The 20269-nt window shown below is 39.2% G+C and overlaps 1 protein-coding gene across 2 annotated transcripts in view; it reads left to right on the top strand.

The window, feature by feature from the left end:
• Positions 1-9753: 9753 nt before the first annotated feature.
• USPL1 (ubiquitin specific peptidase like 1) overlaps positions 9754-20269 on the top strand; it is a 43162-nt gene continuing 32646 nt past the window's right edge. Inside the window, exons 1-3 of one of the 2 annotated variants that reach the window (XM_010367082.2) lie at positions 9754-10027; positions 13046-13212; positions 13744-13872. In XM_010367082.2, the coding sequence (XP_010365384.1) occupies positions 13114-13212; positions 13744-13872 (228 nt within the window). In that variant the 5' untranslated portion in view covers positions 9754-10027; positions 13046-13113. The remainder of the gene's footprint in view (positions 10028-13045; positions 13213-13743; positions 13873-20269) is intronic. The other variant, XM_030922458.1, reaches the window with a different exon arrangement.

Raw genomic sequence — 20269 nt, 5'->3', positions numbered from 1 at the left:
CTAATACAATCACCTTATGGTAAGTCTGTCTATAAATTACCTGAACTTTCAGAGACTATCTAGAAGAACATGCAACCAGAGTAGTTCTTGATCATGCTATATAAATTTCTGATTCAGAAATAGAACTAGACAGGAAGGGGCTGGGAGTAGAGAATCATCCTCTGGACATACTCTCACAGCCTGATATCTAGGTAGGAAATTTTATAATATATATAAAAATACAATTATTTCACAAAATAACCATTAAACAATTTTATTGGGATATTAGACATTACTGAATTACTTGTTCTGTGAGATATAAAGTGAAACTAACATGTTATAAAAGTGTGGTAGTCGGCCCTCAAGATGGCCTCCAACGAATCCTACACCTCTTGGTATTCATACTCTTGTGTAGGTAGGTCTTTGTGACCCACAAAATACAGCACAGTGACAGTAGGTCACTTCTAAGGTTAGGTTGTAAAAGACACTGTGGTTTCTGCCTCTCAGATCACGTGCTCTGGTGCCATGTTGTGAAGACACTCAAGCAGCCTTTAGATGACTGCAACCACCTAAGAGGCTCCGAACTGCAGCCACTCAGCTAAACCACTCCCAGCTTCCTGACCATGTATCATTTCATGCACCACGTATGAAATGACAAATGTTGTTTTAAGCTGTTTGGGAAATAATTTGTTACATAACAAAATATAACTAATACAATAATATATACTGATCTAACTGAAGTTGTAACTTCATAACTTATTTAGGTACTAAAAATCATAGCAATCCAATGCAAAGTATTTAAAAAAATCCATTAATACCTATTGAGTATTGTTGAAGGCATGAGGAAAGCTCTTTCATACTCCACATAAAACTTCCTTACTGTAATATTCGTGGCTGACTTCTACTCTTAACTTCTTTCTAGGATAGGAGGGGCTAAATGATCTGACAGCAAGTTTGGGAGAAAAAATTCGGAGGCTCGGCCAACTTTCTCTCTCCTTTCCATTTGGGATTTGGCTGACTGAAGAGAGTCATTTGTTTTGGCCTGCTCTGTTACACAGTAAATGCAGTGGGACAAGCTCTATTCTTGCTGATAGAAAAACTCTAATTTTAAATCTGCCTAGTTCTTTGGAGCTCATTGTTGCTGCAAATCTCAGCTACCTTTTCCAAACAACTTTTTTCAGTAAACTTACATTTCAATCTTCATCTATCTGATTTAACCGGATCCAAACATAGGCAGATAAAAAAGGTGGGGGCATTACTTATCAACCTCTAAACTAAGTTTAATTTTGTGCCCTCATGGAGTTTATAGTATATTTGAGGTTTAAACTAAAACACCTGAATGGTTTTAAATATAAACTATAAAAAACACATGATTAACAAACAAGTGAAAAACGTGATCATTGGTAAGCGTAAGAAAATCTGAGGGAGAAAAAAGTATAGATGCCCAGGACCCATGCCAAATTCATGGAATCATGCATGGGAGCCAAGCAGCTGCAGTTTTAACAAGTTCCCAATACATAGTTGACCCTTGATCAATGCAGGTTTGTAACTGCCTGGGTCCACTTATAAATGGATGTGATTTTTTTCAGTAAGAGTTACACCAAGTGTGCCTGTCTCTCCTCCCTCCCAACATGCTCCTGCTCTTAAGCCTCTGCCATGAGGCTTAAGACAGCAGGAACAACCCATCCTCTTTATTTCAGTAGTTTTGGGGGGTGCAGATGGTTTCTGGTTACATGGATAAGTTTGTTAACGGTGATTTCTGAGATTTTGGTGCAACTGTCACCTGAACAGTGTATACTGTATCCAATATGTAGTCTTTTAACCCCCTTCCAACCTTCCTCCACAACCCGAATCCCCAAAGTCCATTGCATGATTCTTACGCCTCGGTGTTTTCATAGCTTAGCTCCCACTTTTAAGGGAGAACATACCATTTTTGGTTTCCCATTCCTGAGTTACTTCACTTAGAATACTGGCCTCCAGCTCCATCCAAGTTGCTGAAAAAGATATTATTTCATTCCTTTGTATGGCTGAATAGTATTCCATGGTGTACATAAACATTTTCTTTATCCACTCGGCTCCTCTTCTTCAGTCTACTCAATGTGAAGGTGAGAAGGACGAAGATCTTTATGATGATCCACTTCCACTTAAGTTTTTTTTTACTTTTCCTTATTATTTTCCTTATTTACTTTTCCTTATGATTTTCTTAGTAACTTTTTTTCTGTAACTTCCTTTATTGTAAGAATACAGTATATAATACATATGAAATATAAAATATGTGTTAGTCAACAATATGTGCTATCAGCAAGCTTCCGGTCATCAGTGGGCTATTAGCAGCTACATTTTCTGGGCAGTCAAAAGTTATATGCAGATTTTCAACAGCATGGGGAAGGAGGGGGTGGTCCCTAACCCCTGTACTGCTCAAGGGTCAATTGTAATAATACCCACTTAAGAATCCATGGTATATATGGTAAGTGCAACAACTCTAGAAGAGAGTGCTAGGAGCTGGCAAAGGCAAGAGAAAACAGAGTTTAAAGCAATCTGTGAAGGACATGCAGGGTTTAGATGAGGTGGAAGCGTGAGGGAAAACCAGCATCTGCTGTGAGGGCATATGAACTGCCAGACATTGTCCTATGTCTTACCTCGTTTAAGAGAATTTCATTTCATACATGGAAAAACTGAAGCTCAGACAGGTTAAATAATTTGCCTGAGGCCACAAAATTAGTTAAATGACAGAAGTGGGATTAGTAGATGTTTTCATTTTATCAGTGAAACTGAGCCTCAGGGAGGTTACATATTTTGTATGAAGTAACAAAACTGGGATTAATATATGGCCAAGTTTAAATGAGATCTGTAAAACTAATACCTACACTAAAAAAAAAAAAAAAAAAAAAGAGTGGGAAGGTCTATATTGCTTAGCAAAACAGACATAGGGAAGCAAAAATAAACTTAAAAAATCAGATTAGACCACCAAAAACCAGTCCCCATTTTAACTTATGTGGTCAGAGAACTATATATTAAAGACCACCAAGTGGCTAAAAAATGTCTTTAAAAAATGAATCTGTTTTCATTATTCAATAGTTTTTGTCTTAATTGATACATTTACTAAACAATTACTAGCTCCAATTAGCACTCAGTTACAATTCAATCATTAAATTGAACCTCAACTTAGCTGTCAACCTAGTCAAAACAAAGTGATTTTACAGTCATCCTCAGTTGCAGAAGTATAATATTTATGGCCGCAGTCATTTTATTTTTAACTAATTTTTTTAAAAGATTGCTTTATAACAATGCATTGTAAGAGTTCTTTGTGGTCAATACTGCTTTTTTTTTTTTTGAGACGGAGTCTCACTCTGTTGCCCAGACTGGAGTGCAGTGGTGCAATCTTGGATCTGAGGCTCCTGCCTCAGCTTCCCGCGTAGCTGGGACTACAGGTACGTGCCACCATGCCCAGCTAATTCTTTTTATTTTTAGTAAAGATGGGGTTTCACCATGCTGCCCAGGCTGGTCTCCAACCTTGAGATCCGCCCACCTCAGCCTTCCAAAGTGCTGGGATTACAGCTATTTTAAGGACTTTTTAAAAAGTGAGGCTAAACATTTATTCATCCCTATTCTTCATCTATAGGGACTTGTGCTCTATTTTTCTTTGAAGACCAAAGTAAAAATTCACCTTTGTGAGGGACATCCTATAATTAAAATTAATCATTTTTTCCTCCATAGCTTCTACAAAACATTGCTTGTACAACTCTATTTAGCACTTATTTCATTCCACCTTGTATGAAAGCTATTTGTTTACAAACATTTCTACTTCTCTTTAGGAATAAGGACTATGCATTATTCACCATTGTATTCTCCCTGCATTTATGGCAGCCCTTTGCACATTCAATACAAGCTTTTTGGCCCTGTGCATCTCTTCATCTGGCTGTTCATCTGTACCCTCTAAAACATCCTTTATAAAAAACCAGTAAGTGTAAAAAAAAAAAAAAAGCCATTGATGAATAATAGGTTTCTCAATAAGAAAAGCATATCAATTATGCATATATCTGAACAAACATGAAGGAAATAGGCTATTTAATACATTGTTTTAAATGTAGGTTTGATCAACCATGTAAATTGAAAATTGGGAGTCACCAAGATAATTCATCAACAAATATGCACTATGTATACTAGACACTACACAGGTGATGGTGAACCAAAGAGATGTCGTCCTTGCTCTCACAGATCTCACAACCTACTATGGGGCCAAAAATATATGTATACATATATACACACACATACACATATATATACATACACACACACACACACACACACACACGCTATAAGGAAAACAAATAGGTGGTAACAATTAGAGTGGGGGTAGAGGACAGAGGGCTCCTCAAATAGGGTGGACAGCTTGACACAAGACACTCGAGCTAAGACTCCAAGGATGAGAAGAGTCAGTTACGTAAAGAGAAGGGGACTAGCATGGTCAGCAGGTAGCTGAGGTCCTAAAGGGGAGGGTCATATGCTGCAATGTCAGCTTCAAGTGAACAGTTACTAAAGCATATCTAACCTTCTATGTGAATGTAGTCACTAAAGCATATCCTCCAACTTTCTATTTTTCTTTTGCTATTGTTTCTACTACCACTTCTCCTTTTCTGGTGATAATTATTTTAAATTTTCTGGCTAAATTAAAATGATGGTATGAACTCTGGGGAAACTAAGACTACCTATTTCCAAATAATCCTAAATTCCTTCCAGTCCTCATGACTGATCAATTCATCTTGAAGTGACAACTACGTCCCAATTAGGAAAGAGTGTTTCTTTATATGCATTAATTTTTTGATTTGGAGGCTTCCTGATTGCTAATCAGCACGTTGTGTGATTACTTCAACAAGTACTTACAGAACGTTATTCTGTCACTGGAAAAACGCTCTGCTGCTTTCTGAAGTTTAGGTTGCTCTAGAGTCTAGGAAGAGTGAATGTACCTAAAGCAGTTCCTAATTACTGGACATTCTCAAATCTGCTAGAGCTACACATCCAATTATGAGAATATACTGGAAAAAGCCCTGGATTAGAAATGAGAGGATGTAGGTTTTAGTACCAGGTCAGCCACCTTGTTAACGCAAATTTGAGTAAATGGTTTATTTCTTTCAGGCCTTGTTTTTGTTTTGTTTTGTTTTGTTTTGACAGAGCCTTGTCTCTGTGCTCCACGCTGGAGTGCAGAGGCACGCGATCGGGTCACTGCAGTCTCTACCTCCCAGGTTCAAGCCATTTTCGTGCCTCAGCCTCCTGAGTAGCTGGGATTACAGGCATGTGCCACCACACCCTCGAACTCCTGACCTCAAGTGATCCACTTGCCTCAGCCTCCCAAAGTGCTGGGATTACAGGTGTGAGCCACTGTGCCTAGCCTTACACCTTGTTTTCTTACTGGTAAAGTAGAAGTATCTAGAAGTTGCATGCTACACAAATTCAACCATATATGCTTGGCAAAAAATTTTAAATAAAAATATCAGCTTAAGAGTACTAACAGAGTACATGCCTTGGAATAAGCATGAGCTGGAAAGAACAAACCTGTTGTTACATCACTCATTTCTGTTCTCACATGCCGCTCATGGTAAATCTTGCTCAGTGGCATGATTTCAGTGTTTAAAGAAGATTTATTTGTTTGTTTGTTTGTTTAGGACAAAGTCCCTACACATAATCTACTTGCTTCATATACATACATATGTATATTATGTATGTACATACATGCTATCAGTGCTCACATGAAAAAACAGCCATTCAGGTGACGTGATTTATCTCATACGCTTACTTTAGAGTCAATAGGGTGTTGACTCCACTATACAATACTGGCATAGAGAACACATAAGTCAAAGTAGACAGGACCCAGCCGTACCATTGGCTAGGGCACAAATACATTCACATATGTGGAGAACGATGTACGCAGAAAGGTCTTCATTGCACAATGCTCTTTAATAAAGATCTGAAAAAAAAAACACCTAAATGTTCAAAAGGATAGGGTTGATGAAATAATGGTACATTATAAAATGGAAGATTATGCAGCCATAAAAATAAGGAAATACCTTAAATAATAACAGAACAACTTTTAAGGTTAAGTGAACAAATAAGGTACATAATCATCATGCATGGTATGTACCATTTACATAGAAAAGGGGAAGAAAAATAAAATAAATATAGTAATTTATTTGCTCTCGCATATGTAAAATTTTTCTGAAAAATGTACCAGAAACTGGTAGCACTCGTTGCTTCCTAGGCAGAAAATGACTTCACTGAGTATCCTTTTCTACCTTTTGAATTTTGAACCATGTGAATAAATGTGTTTCCTATGAACAAAATGACAAGTTTAGATCAGCAAGACAGCAGTTTGAGACGAAATGTGATCACACCCTTAGTAGGAAAAACTTTTTGAAGTAGGCAGTACTTCTAAGAGTAAATACCCGTACATGGAATGTTGAAACTCTAAGGAACTTTCCTTAAGACAGCCATCTATTCCTAACTTCTCATTTTATAGATCTGTAAACTGAGACCTTAAAAATTCAGTGACTTGCGTAAGGTCACACAGCAGAAGAGATGGGATTAGATGTCAGATATTCCAGTATCAACTTTACACTATTATCATACCATCTTCTCATTTTCTATGGGCAAAACAGAACCAAGTAAGTTTGGGCTACATTACAAGCTGTCATTTTTTTTTTTTTTTTGAGACGGAGTCTCGCTCTGTCGCCCAGGCTGGAGTGCAGTGGTGTGATCTCAGTTCATTGCAATCTCTTAACCTCCGGGGTTCGAGCAATTCTCCCTGTCTTAGCCTCCCGAGTAGCTGGGATTACAGGCGCCTCCCACTGTGCCCAGTTAATTTTTGTATTTTTTTTTTTTTTTTTAGCAGAGACGGGGTTTCACCACCTTGGCCAGGCTGGTCTTGAACTCCTGACCTCATGATCCACCCCCTTCAGCCTCCCAAAGTGCTGGGATTACAGGTGTGAGCCACCACGCCCGGCTGAGTTGTCATGTTTTATCTAAATTTTAGAGCCTAAAGTATAAACCAACCTTAAGCCCTGAAACTACTAATTTCTTATTTGGATCACTATACAGCTAAACTTACAAATGTGCTGTGCATACCTCTATCATTGCATGTATACAATATGATAGATGCACAATATGACAGATACACAATATGATACACGTACTTTTTCTATCCTAATTCAGATTCTAAATATCTGAATTTACTGAAAGAACTAAAATGTCTTCATTTTTTAAATATACACACGCATAGCACAAGTGTGTTGCCAAAAATATGAATACAGGTTTACAATTCCTTAACTAAAACCCAAGGGTTGGATGTGTTTTAGAAATAAGAATTTCATACAATTTTTAAGTGTTACAAGGTATATAAATCAATATATAACATCCCACATACCAGGGGGCAAGGGCAGCACCCCATAATCAAACATATTAATATAGTTTCAGTAAAACACATGGGATAAAGACTATATACAACTTCTCAATAGTTCAGGTCGTATTTTGCTACCAAATGAATTTTGTTGCCAAGCTTAAAAAGCTTTTGGTTTTCAGAGCTTTCTGAATGTTAGTCTGAGATGTGGGATTACAGACTGTACTCATAGAGTGCTTCTAGAAAGCACAGCCAGTCACTTCGACTCTCATCTTTTTGATGAGACTAGAAAAATAAATCATAGCAAGTAGCTTTTATATTCCAGGTTTGGGCCAAAGACTTGTACTGTGGTTAAGGAATCTAACTTAGCAGAAGGCGCAAGAGCTGACATCGTGAGTGGCTAAAATGAGGGGGAGAAAAAAAAGAAAATCCTAATCATACAGCACTGAACTACTGCAGCTGTTCGTTAGTTATTAATTTAATAAAAGCTTCCTCCCTTTAAACCAGGAGTTTATAACTGGAAATAGGTCAATAAAATTTCTGTCCCACACTGCTCACAAGCGGATGGAGGCAATGAGCTTTAATCCCACTGGAAGGTACTGCACTCTGTCTAGGACCAGGATACGTAGAAAAAAGCATTTCAAATATATAGGAATAAGGAGCTAGGTATACACTATTCTCAACTTCGGACCGTTACTCTGTAATATAAACGAAAGGGGTTTGTTTTCTAGTCAATTTCTGCTGATCTCCTGTATCAAAGTTCTTGTGAGTCTTGTACTACCTTTTACAAGGGTAGCTCTAGAGCGAAAACACAGAACACACTAAAATCCCTTCCTTTCTCTTTACAACTCAAGCCCCACCTCCATTTTGTTTCTGTTACTAATTATTTTTCTGAAAAAATATCAAATTCACACTAAAAGACTAAAATTCAACTTTGCAGACAACAATGTTTTAAAAAACATAATTCAGTTTGGTGATGCTGTTTTGCAGTCTTACAATTTTAGATGTATTTTAACTGAACCAATTGTTTTGTTCAATTTATGAGTTAATACTCAGCAAGTTTGTTTTTTTACAAATAGTGTATTCCATTCTAAAAATGGAAGTAGCAGTGGTGAGCAAGAAAACCACCCTCTGAGTTTTGGCTATTTCAGGAGCAAGCACTACTTTCTCCAATTTTAATCACAATTCATAAAAAAGAAAAACCTAACTAGCTAGATCTTAGACAAATACATTAATAATCTAGTAAAGCAACAGATAAAGGTAAACTAACCAGCCTATTTTTGTCTGGAGAAACCCCAACAAACTCTGCTGGATTCCTTGGCCATTTGCATTCAGAAGTACCAAAAACTAAAATCCTTTTTACTAAATAATTTATTCCACACGAGACTTGTTTCCTCCATACCACCCTACCCAAATTATCAACGTTACTCCAGAATGTAATCATTTAGTTTGAGACGACTAAAAAACCCCACACTCCAAAATACCAATTGTGGTTAGTCTGTAAAGAAATGGTCTGAAACTACAAAATGTTATCCTAGGACACATAACCAATCGACCAAAAGGACTTCTGGAATATGCTGCCCCCAAGATTTAGAATGCACAGGCAGAAATAGCATACGCGGTCACGATGTCCCTTAAGCCACATGACCTTCCTACGAAAGCAGAGGCTTAAACTTATCAAATGAGAACTCCCCCTTTCTCTGAAGTTAAAACAAGGCAGGGCAGCTGGAATTAGTGCAGCAGGGACAGAACGGCTGCTGACTAGTCAGAACGGGTCGTGGAATGCAAAGTCCCTGTGCTTTCGCTGCTCCCCTTACCGTGAGAAGATCTGGGAGGGAGGAAAGGAGGAGAAACACCCCAGAATCCTGGTAGAAAAGCCCCTGGCCTCGAAGATGGGCTCTAGGGAGACAGGGAGGGGCAGCTCCGTGTGTGATGACCCTTTGTGAACATGCACTCTGTGGCAGCTTCGGCTCCACCGAGGCTTGGGGAGAGCGGACCACGGATGCCCAGCGCGACCCAGCTGTGAAGGCCGCGCCGGCGGAGAGGCTCCATGGCACCCCGGCCAGCTTCGGGAGCCCTTCCCTCTCCCACCTCCGCGGGTCACCCCAGGGCCCAGCGGCTCCCGATCACGCTCGCGCGGACCACGGAACAGCGACGCAGAAGCCGGTCTCTTTCCTCAGCGTAATCCCTCCGCAGCAGGCCGCGCACTAGTTTTAATCACGCCCCACCCCCTGGCCGCTGGCGCCACCTCCGCCACTCGGGCGCTTTCCAGCAGCTTCCAGAAACGTCGCCTCCCCAAACCCAGCCACTCACACATGGCGGGCTCAACAACCACCGGCCCCGCCCCTCCTCGTCGCCGCAGTCGCAACTGCGTCTGCAGCCACAGGGCGGACAGCCACGCCTCTGCGGAGCGCGACCGGAAGTGCTCACGTCTTCACCTTCCCCGCCACGCATCCGTTCTTTCAGGCCCTGCGTGCAGCAGGAAGGAGGACTCTTTTGCCGCGGACTGAAGCCGGAAGCCGCCTTCCTAGTGGAGACGCGAGTGGGGGAGGAGCAGTCCGAGGGGAACGTGGGTTGAACGTTGCAACTAGGGTGGAGATCAAGCTGGAACCAGAGTTCCGATCGACCCGGTACCAAGAAGGGGAGTGCCCGCGGCAGGTAACGGAGAAGAGGGAGGGGTTTCTTTCCGCTCTCGAAATTGGGAAAAGAGACAGAGCTGGGATGACCTATGGGGTAGTCGGCGCGCTGAAAGGATGGGCTGGGGTGGGACGAGGTTCAAGTGGGAAAGATTGATGATTAAAGTATAGAGTTGGACTTACAGATCCGTTTGGGCTCAGAGAGGTGAACGCTGAAGAGAAACCAGAGTTTGTTTTCGTTTTCCAACGAGCGTTCAGTTGGGCAGGGTTAATGGACCCTGCGCCTCTTGGGGCTTCTTAGGTTGGGTGTTGAAACTTACCTCCTTTGGTGCTGTTAGTCTCTGATTCAAGATAGTTGGGTTTGGTACCAGACAGGGCTGGGTGCAGAAAGCCGACCCTGTTCCTCGGCTTCCAGGTCGGTTGTGGCCTCGCTCTTGACAGTTCACGTGCCGAGCCTACTCGCTCGGCAAGCTCAAATGGGTGGGTATAAGGCCCCCTCTTCGAACAGCTGTGTTTCCCTGGGTTTCTCCATTTTGCACACAGGAGTGTGAATTAAGTTTAATTGCATACTTTCTGCGATTCCCACGGCCAGCTTGACACTTTCATTGTGCTATATAACTGGGTTCATGCTTGGCTAATAATTCACATTAAGGCTTCTGGAGTATAGGTGGCCCACAGAAGTATGAAAAGGGGATATTAGAAGAAAGATGCTGGGGGTGAAGTAGAGCTGAGGAAGATAGAACTGGAAAGCTGGGTTGTTTTCACAGTACAATGAGCTTTAGGTCATAGTACTACCTTTAGGTTATATTGGGCTGTTTTGACGGACTTTGCTGTAATCAGGCTGGAGTAAATAGAGAATTTTAAGCTAAGCATTGACAGGCTTAGACTTATCTTATGGAGGCATCATTTTGACAGTGATATGGAAGGGAAAGAGGTAGAGATTTGAGACCTTTCCACAGAACTGTCCACAGAATTTGGTGACTTACTGTGCGAAGAGGGAAATAAGGAATAGGGAACAACTCAGACTTTCTAGCCTGTGTGTTTCGAAGGATGGAGACGCCCACATTTAAGTGAAATATGGGAAGGAGGAGCAGATTGTTTTTGAAGGGAGGAAGAGCAGCTACTTAGGGTCAAATTAACTTGTAAAATCCACCCCGGGATTTTGTATGTAAGTCAAATTGAATTGTATTTGAAAGAAGACCTGGGGAGCCCACCTCTGGTATTTTTTTTTTATGTCCCCCATATGGCAAATAAACCTCTGGTAGTAAATGAATTTTCTTTTGGGGGATTCTATATATTCAGGATTTCAACCACCAACCTATCTTTTTCCCGCTGAAATGTTGGGTGACGGAATCAGGAGAGCAGATTTGGAGGCTCTTTATATTTTATAATTGAGAGAGACAAAGAGAAAACCATTTGATTTGAGAAAGTTTTCTAGGTTCCCTCAGATAGTTGGAAATTTTCATCAAAAACAGTTTATTCAAGGTCCATAGCCTACTAGTTTCCTATTTGAGAGTACCGCAGAATGATGGCACGTGTACTGCTTCTCTACGCAGAATGAAGTATAACATGAGCACCAAATAGTAGCTTTAATTTGTCAGGTGCTAAACTTTTTACATGCTTTATCTCATTTAATTCTTAGAAGAAACTAATTTTACAAGTAAGTTTCGGAACCAACATCCGCAGGTACAAAGCCTGCAAAGCAGGAACCATGGACGTTTGACTCCTACATTGTTCCCTTTTGTAAGTAGATTATAAATAGAACCAGCCAAAGGGTAATAAGTTGTCTGTGCCTGAAAAGAAAGAAAAAAGTTAGCATCAGTAGTTCTCACCAGAAGGGGTGATTTTGCCTACCGGGGGACATTTGGCAAGTCAGGAAACTTTTGGCTGTTGGATCTAGAGGGTAAAGGTCAGTGACGCTGCTAAACATCGTCAGTGCATAGGACAGCCTTCATAAACAATTATTTGGTCAAAGTTATCTGTGATGCTGCAGTTGAGAAACGCTGTCTTATGGTTATTTCTTCAGGAATAGAAAATTAAGATTCACTGATACTTTCTTTAAAAAGCACTTTTATTTTTGAAGTTATTCCTTGGCTTGAAAGGTTTGTGAAGTTTATATAGCTGAACCAGAATAGCATAATTAGCTTTTAAAGTGAATTATGAGCCATCGATTCCCAGGAGATGGCTGTCATAGAATCATGGATTCGGATTTGGGAAAGACTTATGCCTAGAATTATTTTACAACATTTCTGCTAAGTGGTAATTCTTCTGTGCCCTAAAGGTCTCCTGTATTTGATTTTCCTATAATTGTAAACCCACAATTAAAATACTCTTAATTATTTTTTGCTTACACTGAGCTCCGGTCTCTCATAATTTTTACTCTATTAAATGTAGTTCTACGCCATGGGACTAAGCTCAAAACAAGCTTGCCACATAATGTAATTTGTACTAGGATGGTGTTTATATTTTTGTTCTGATAACAAAAGAAGTTAAATGTGTAAATTAGATCATTTACAAATAATAATTTGTTAGCAGCTTTTAATAAGTAGTATTGTAGTATTTTTCCCAATTGATGAAGTATTAATGTTCTTGGTAGTTGAAAACAATAGGAATGTATGGAATAGATGGTTCATTGTTTCTTTTGTTCCTGTCAGATAGTGGCACGACGGATCTGGGGTTTTTCTCTGTATAATGCTGGCATATTTGTTTCAAAGTGTACATAGAGTCTAAGAAGTTAGGTTTTCAAATTCTGGTCAATATAGTTTGCCTTAAATAGTAGCTACCTGTACTACAGGTTTTATTTAATTTGTTCACAAATGAGTCTGCTATGAAAACTGGTCACTGCCCTCTGTGCACAAATTTGCTAGGTTTGTAAATGTAGGTATCATTTTCACTTCAAGATTATAATTTTAGAATATATTTATTCCAGGACATATAGCCCTCAAAATCTACTTAATATATATGTCTTGTAAAATAGCATGGTTCTTTTTTGTAGTAAATAGAATTTTTATTTAATTGTTTATTGACTTTTTTTTTCCAGGGTTCATTGAAAAAATCGTTAGTGATATTGACATGTCTCAAGTGACATAAATTAGCCAATGACTCGGAATGATGGATTCTCCGAAGATTGGAAATGGTTTGCCAGTGATTGGACCAGGGACTGATATAGGGATATCTTCACTCCACATGGTGGGGTATTTGGGAAAAGTTAGTGAACTTATTTTTTGCCTGAGTGCAAAGTTTTTTTTTTTTTTTTTTCTGTATTTTTGAGACTTAAATTCAATTTTGATGTTACCAGTTAACTTCTAAAAAATTGTGTCTTCCACGGAAATCTTACAGTAATGGCGAAAGATTGTTTTAATGTGTTTACCTCTCTTGTGTTTTATTGATACATGAAAGTGGAAATAAAACATAGACCTTATGATTTACTGTTCTTTGAAAATATGGTACATAAATTCTGCCTGGTAGTTGATGTTACTTTTTTTCTTGCAAATAAAATTGATGCTATTCTTAACATTTAATATTTAATATTTAAAACCATAACATAATTCTTTTTGGAATAATAGCTGTATTTAAAGGCTTATATGCATTTCTTTTATTTGCCATATTGAAAATATCTTGCCAGGATACTTGCAATAGAAAATTATAATTTTTTCTGGTTACTTTTCCATCTAACTTTTAATATTTTGATATATTCTAGGAATGTCTATATTTTAATTTGCTTTATTTCTCTTTTAGAATTATGATTCAGCTAAAGTTCCATCAGATGGGTATTGCCCTGCTTGTAGAGAGAAGGGAAAGTTAAAAGCCTTAAAGACTTACCGAATTAGTTTTCAAGAATCTATCTTTTTGTGTGAGGATCTGCAGGTAAAGTATTAATCTTATATAGTATATATAAGATTTTTGTTTTTTCTTTTTTTAAAAGTTTACTCATTTTTTGTTTTTGAGGCTGGATTTTTAATATGTAATCTCAGTTTCTAAGTCTGTCTGGTATACAATGTTATTTTTCCACCTACCTTTCCCTGGTTGCATAAAGATCTTTGTTTTTATTGCTGTTTGACTTGAGAGAGGAGAAAATACATTTCACGTTCTTTTTTTTAACCTTTTGGAGGTCCTTGTTAGCTATTAGCATATAGTAGTTACTCTTGCATCTCTTTGGTTTATCTTTGCAACTGATGGGAAAAGTTGCGAATCTCTAATGTACCTGGAAGATTATTTTGGAAATTGGTTAGTCTAAAACCAGTATATATACTCTGAACCAAATAGAGCATAGAATCTTGTAAATTCTAAAAGACCCTTTTAGAAGCTCTAAATAGCTTTTAAAATTACAGTAATTTGTACCCACTGGTACAGCTTTTATATAGCAGCTCATTAAATTCTATAATACTCCACATTTTATTGTATTTGGCAGTTTATGAGACTGTCTCATACACATTTAATTCTCAGAACTTTGCAGGATTTGTATTCCTATTTCATGAATAAGAAAATAGATGGATTTCAGAGGGTTTAGGAACATAAGATCCTGATACAGTGGCAGAGCTGTGGTTGGAATACAGACTTCTAATTTTGGATCTGTTTATTCCAGCAAAAAATTAACAGTTCATCAGAATTACCTAGAGTGCTTTTAATAAATTTCTGAGTATCAACCCCAGATGCTGATTCAGTAGAGTTGGCCCAGAATTCTGTGGTTTTGTAACATTTGAGGATGAGTCTGATCATCAGCCAGCCAGGTTTGGAAAATACTAGACTTAATCACGTGGTTGTTAATAGATACTTATGCTGGGTATAACTTGAAGTAAAGTAATCCCAGGCATGTCTACAAATATAAATTTCTTTATGCATATATTCAATAATTTTTTTATGAGTGTTACTGTTTGGCATTGTTCCAGATACAATGTTAGGATACAATAATAAAACAAAAATTTCTTGCCCTTAAGGAGGTTATGTCGTAGAGTGGGAAAGACAATAAACAAGTATGTGCTTCTGCGTCATGTGATAAAAAGTGCTGTGGAGAAAAATAAGGCAGTAGGTACTGGAATGCCAAAGTAGGGGGAGTTTGCAATTTTAATTAAGTTGGTGAGGGCAATGCTTCAATGAGAAAGTGAAATTCGAGCAAAAGCCTGAAAGAGGTGAAGAGCAGTGAGCTTGCTAGGCAGGGGAAGCAAGTTCCAGGGAGGCCCTGAGAGAATGGAGGCTGCCTGTGATATTCGTGCTACTGCAATGAAACCAGCAGGGCGATAGAAGGTGGATCAGAAAAATAATGGGGGAGCTGGACCAAGTAGGGTCTTATAGGCCATTGTAAGCTTTCTGGCTTTTACTATGGGTGGAACCAGGAACCATGGCAGAGATGTTGGCAGAGGAGTGACATAAGTTGACTTCAGTGTTAAAAGCATTACTGTGGCTACACTGTTGAAAATATATGTAATGGGCAAGACCTAAAGCAGGGAGATTAGTTATAGTATAATATGAATTATATTTGGTCCTTGCCTCTGGTTTCTGTCACAGAGCTAAAACTCTTGGAATTTCCCCAGTGACAAGAGTGTCCTGTTATTCATAATGAGCCTGTTTGCTAACACACTGGGGTTCATACTAATGTGGTGACTTAGGATGGAGTCGTGGATAGCCTCAGATGGGGCAAGTAGCTGGAAAGCCCACATGGTTAGAGAATTAATGAGTGAGAACTTTTAGCCCCACCCACAGGCCTCCAGGAGAGGAGTGGAGGGGCTGGAGATTAAGCTGTATAAAAATACCAAGATTTGGATTCCATGAGTGTCTGGGTTGCTGGAGGGGCCGGTGCCATGTGGGAGGTGGTATGCCTAGAGGAAGGGGGAAGCTTCATACCTCTTCTGCCCCATACCTTGTTCTACTCATTTCTTCATCTGTATCCTTTAGGGTAAACCAATAAACGTAAGTGTTTGTTTGAGTTCTGTGAGCCGTCCTTGCAAACTAGTTATGCCCAAGAAGCGGGAGTGGGAACCTTTGTAGCCAGTCAGTCAGATATACTGGTGTTCTGGATGTGGGATTGGCATCTGAAGTGGAGGGAGTCGTGGAACTGAGCCCTCAACCTGTAGGATCTGACATGGTCTCTAGGTAGATAACATCAAAATGGAATTGGATTATAGGATACCCATTTGGTGTCCTCTGGAGAATTGCTTGGTGTGGGGAAAAAGCCCCCACACCTCTGGTCACAAAAGTGTGCTGGGAGGATAGAATATATGAAAATTGTCAGAATCCACATGGAGTCATTTGTGTTCCAAAAAAAAAAAAAAATTCCTGCCTGGTCAGGCAAGTGGCTGACAACTGTAATCCCAACACTTTGGGAGACTGAGGCAGGCAGGAGGATTGCTTGATCCTAGGAAATGGAGACCAGCCTATGCAACATAGTGTGGCCTTGTCTCTAAAAAAAAAATTAGCTGGGCATGGTGGTGTGCGTCTGTAGTCCCAGCTACTTGGGAGGGGGACTACAGGTGCACAGTCCCATACCCAGGAGGTCCAGGCTGCAGTGAGCTATGATTGTGCCACTGCATTCCAGCCGGGATGACAGAGTGTGAGACCCTGTCTCTATTTAAAAAAAAAAAAAAAAGAAAAAAGACAAATAGAGCCAGGAAAGGCTATGAAGAGAGACCTTTCATGCATAAATACCAAAATATCCCAAAAGACTGCAAAAACCACAGCCTTGCACAAAGACTGTCATCACTTACACAGAAGATACTTCTGCAAGAACATCTGCTCAACAACTGCCTGGTCCACCCATGGACTGGTGTCATCCTTGTTATTGATCCTTGTAGCCAAGAGTAATTATCTCAAAACAAGTATGTGATCCTCCTCATTTTCCTTTTAAAACCTTTTGTCTTCCCTTACCTCCCTGAACACAGTTTACTATGGCATGTGTATTCCCATTGGAATACTTTATTCCTGATTAAATGTCACTTTCTTTTTAAAAGCTCCTCTCTCTTTCTTTTTATTTAGATTGATAAGTAGAAAGGAAAAAAAGCTTTTTTCCCTTTGGACTAGTCAAAGGCAGTTGCAGTATTCTGGGGTAGAGGGTGGTGGCAGAGGTGTTGAGGCATGGTTGGAGTTTATTTATACTTTGAAGGTAAAGCCAACAGGATTTGCTGAAAGATTGGAATATGGGGTTGGAAAGAGGAATCAAGGATGGTTCCAAGATTTTTGGCTTAAAAAATTAGAAGAATGGAATCGCTAATTACTGAACTGGGAAGACCTGGAAGAGCGAGGTTTTGGGGAGAAGATCAGGACCGTAAGAATAGAGAAGTCCTAGTCCTCAGGAGGTAGGTTTTTGGCTGTTGAAGTTAGACGCACTACATGGATTTTTAGTTTTGTTTGTTTTTTTGTTTTGTTTTGTTTTGTTTTGTTTTGTTTTGTTTTGAGAGACGGAGTCTTGCTCTGTCACCAGGCTGGGGTGCAGTGGCACGATCTTGGCTCACCGCAACCTCCAACTCCATGGTTCAAGAGATTCTTCTGCCTCAACCTCCTGAGTAGCTGAGATTACAGGCATGCGCGACCATGCCCAGCTAATTTTTGTATTTTTAGTAGAGATGGGGTTTCACTATGGCCAGGATGATCTTGATCTCCTGACCTCAGGTGATCCACCTGCCTCAGCCTCCCAAAATGCTGGGGTTACAGGCGTGAGCCACCACGCCTGGCCCGGACTTTTGGTTTTGGAAGCATTCTTTTTTAAGTGGTAAGGCAAAAAATATATTATCAAGAATTTTAAGTATATACTTTGGAAATATTAAAAGGAACGTGAGTAATTTATTATTTTTTTTTTAATTTCTAGTCAGCAATGAGAGCCCAGTGTACTTTATGAAGTAGATTGCTTTACACCAGGGGTGAGCAAACATTTTGTATGATGCACAAGCAAGGGATGATTTTTATGTTTTTTAAATGGTTAGGAAAGTATCAAAAGAAAAAATGCCAGAAAAAATCAAAAGAAGGGCCGGGTGCGGTGGCTCACACCTGCAATCCCAGCACTTTGGGAGGCTGAGGCAGGTGGATTCTCTTGAGGTCGGGAATTTGAGACCAGCCTGGCCAACATGGTGAAACCCCGTCTCTTCTAAAAATCCAAAATGGCCAGGTGTGGTGGCATGTGCCTGTAATCCCTGCTACTTGGGAAGCTGAGGCAGGAGAATCGCTTGAAGCCGGGGCAGAGGTTGCAGTGAGCCAAGATTTGAGCCACTGTACTCCAGCCTGGGTGACAGAGGAGACTGTCTCAAACAACAACAACAAAAAGGAATACCCTTTCATAATAAGTGAAAATTAAATGAAATTCATATTTCAATGTTCATAAATAAAGTTTTACCGGAACATAGCCATGCTCAATCATTTATGTATTGTTCATGGCTTCTTTTGCATACAACAGAGTTGGGTAGTTGTCACAGACTATGCGGCTCATAAAATCTATTTATCATCTAGCCTTTTATCAGTAAACTCTGCTGATCCCTGTATAAGTCCTCTGAATCAAATTATTTCCAAAGAGTTCTGTTATAAAATTTGGAGTTTTTGGGAGGCCGAGACGGGCGGATCACGAGGTCAGGAGATCGAGACCATCCTGGCTAACACGGTGAAACCCCGTCTCTACTAAAAATACAAAAACTAGCCGGGCGAGGTGGCGGGCGCCTGTAGTCCCAGCTACTCAGGAGGCTGAGGCAGGAGAATGGCGTAAATCCAGGAGGCGGAGCTTGCAGTGAGCTGAGATCTGGCCACTGCACTCCAGTCCAGGGGACAGAGAGACTCCGCCTCAAAAAAAAAAAAAAAAAAAAAAAAAATTTGGAGTTTACTGTGCTATAAATTGCAAAGAACCATTTGGAAAACCCCTTTTAATCAGGTCTTTACATTAAAATGTTCCTTGATTTGTGAAAAACACTAATATTCAAGACTGGTCCAAAATTATACCAAATTGAAACTCTCAAGTGTTTTTAAACAGTAGGAAGTTTTAACTTTTTTTTTTTTCGTGGAGTAGTCTATCATTCAGCGTTTACTTTGGAACATTTTATTAGTCTTTTTAAAAAACCCATGAAATTTATAATAAAGTTTTTAAATCATTAAGGTTAAGTAATCAAAGAAAACTTCTTTTGTTTTCTCCATTTGTAAAATGAATACATTATTATTATAATTTGTCTTTGGCCATACCTTGTTGATAATTACTTATATAAGAAGACATGATATGTTTTCCTTTCTTCTATTTCACAAGAATAAGTACAGGAATTTGCTTAAGCTACTCCAAAACTCAGTGAAAGAGACAGGATTAGGTATTTTTCAGCATTGGATTTTAAATGATACTAGATGGTTGTGCTGGGCTAAAATACTAATGCTTTGTGTATATTTTTATGACTTTTTTGAAGACAGCTTAAAAGTTTTATTCTAGTTATAAAAATGATACTGTTCACTGTAAATAGAAACAAGTCAGGTATAAAGAAATATAAATCTTTAGAACATGTGGAAAGAGGCAACAAAATTTTATAAAAAGAAAAAATAAAGATAAAAATCTGAAATAATTAATTTATAAGGGAAAAATCAGGGCAAGGACAAATTATATTCCAGATTGGCCTATGGTGGGAGCACAGATTATATAAAGAAAAGTCAGTGAAGACACTTGCAAAGAGTGTGGGTGGAAATCACTAAGTTTTGCAGTTCTGGGGCCTCTTATGGTTTATTACTGTTTTGTTCTTTTTTTTTTTTTTTTAAATGTACATTCCTTTGGAACCAAAGGTTTATTACTGTTTTGAATAAAGTAGAGGTGTAAGTAGGATGCATATACCATGATCTTGACTGCTTGAGATTCACAAAGCGTTTTCAGCTCAGGATTTTTTTTCTCTTAAAAAAATTTGTTTTGATTTTTAAATTGTAAAAAAATTTATCATCTTAACCATTTTTAAGTATAGAGTTCAGGAGTATTAGGTATATTCACTTGTGCAGCAGATCTCTGGAACTTTTTTTCATCCTGCAAAACTGAAACTCTGTACCCATTAAACAACTACTTCCCATTTTCCTCTCCCCCAGCTTCTGGCAACCATTCTAGTGTCTGTTTCTTTTTTTTCTTTTGAGACGGAGTCTCGAGTCTTGCTCTGTCGCCCAGGCTGGAGTGCAGTGGTGCGATCTCGGCTCACCGCGACCTCTGCCTGTGGGTTCAAGCAGTTCTCCCTCAGCCTCCTGAGTAGCTGGGACTACAGGGGCATGCCACCATGCCTGGCTAATTTTTTTTTTTTTTTTTGTATTTTTAGTAGAGACAGGGTTTCACCATGTT

This window comes from Rhinopithecus roxellana, chromosome 18 (assembly GCF_007565055.1).
Source record: "Rhinopithecus roxellana isolate Shanxi Qingling chromosome 18, ASM756505v1, whole genome shotgun sequence".
Classification (NCBI taxonomy): Eukaryota; Metazoa; Chordata; class Mammalia; order Primates; family Cercopithecidae; genus Rhinopithecus; species Rhinopithecus roxellana.
This window is presented reverse-complemented; position numbering and strand designations above follow the sequence as displayed.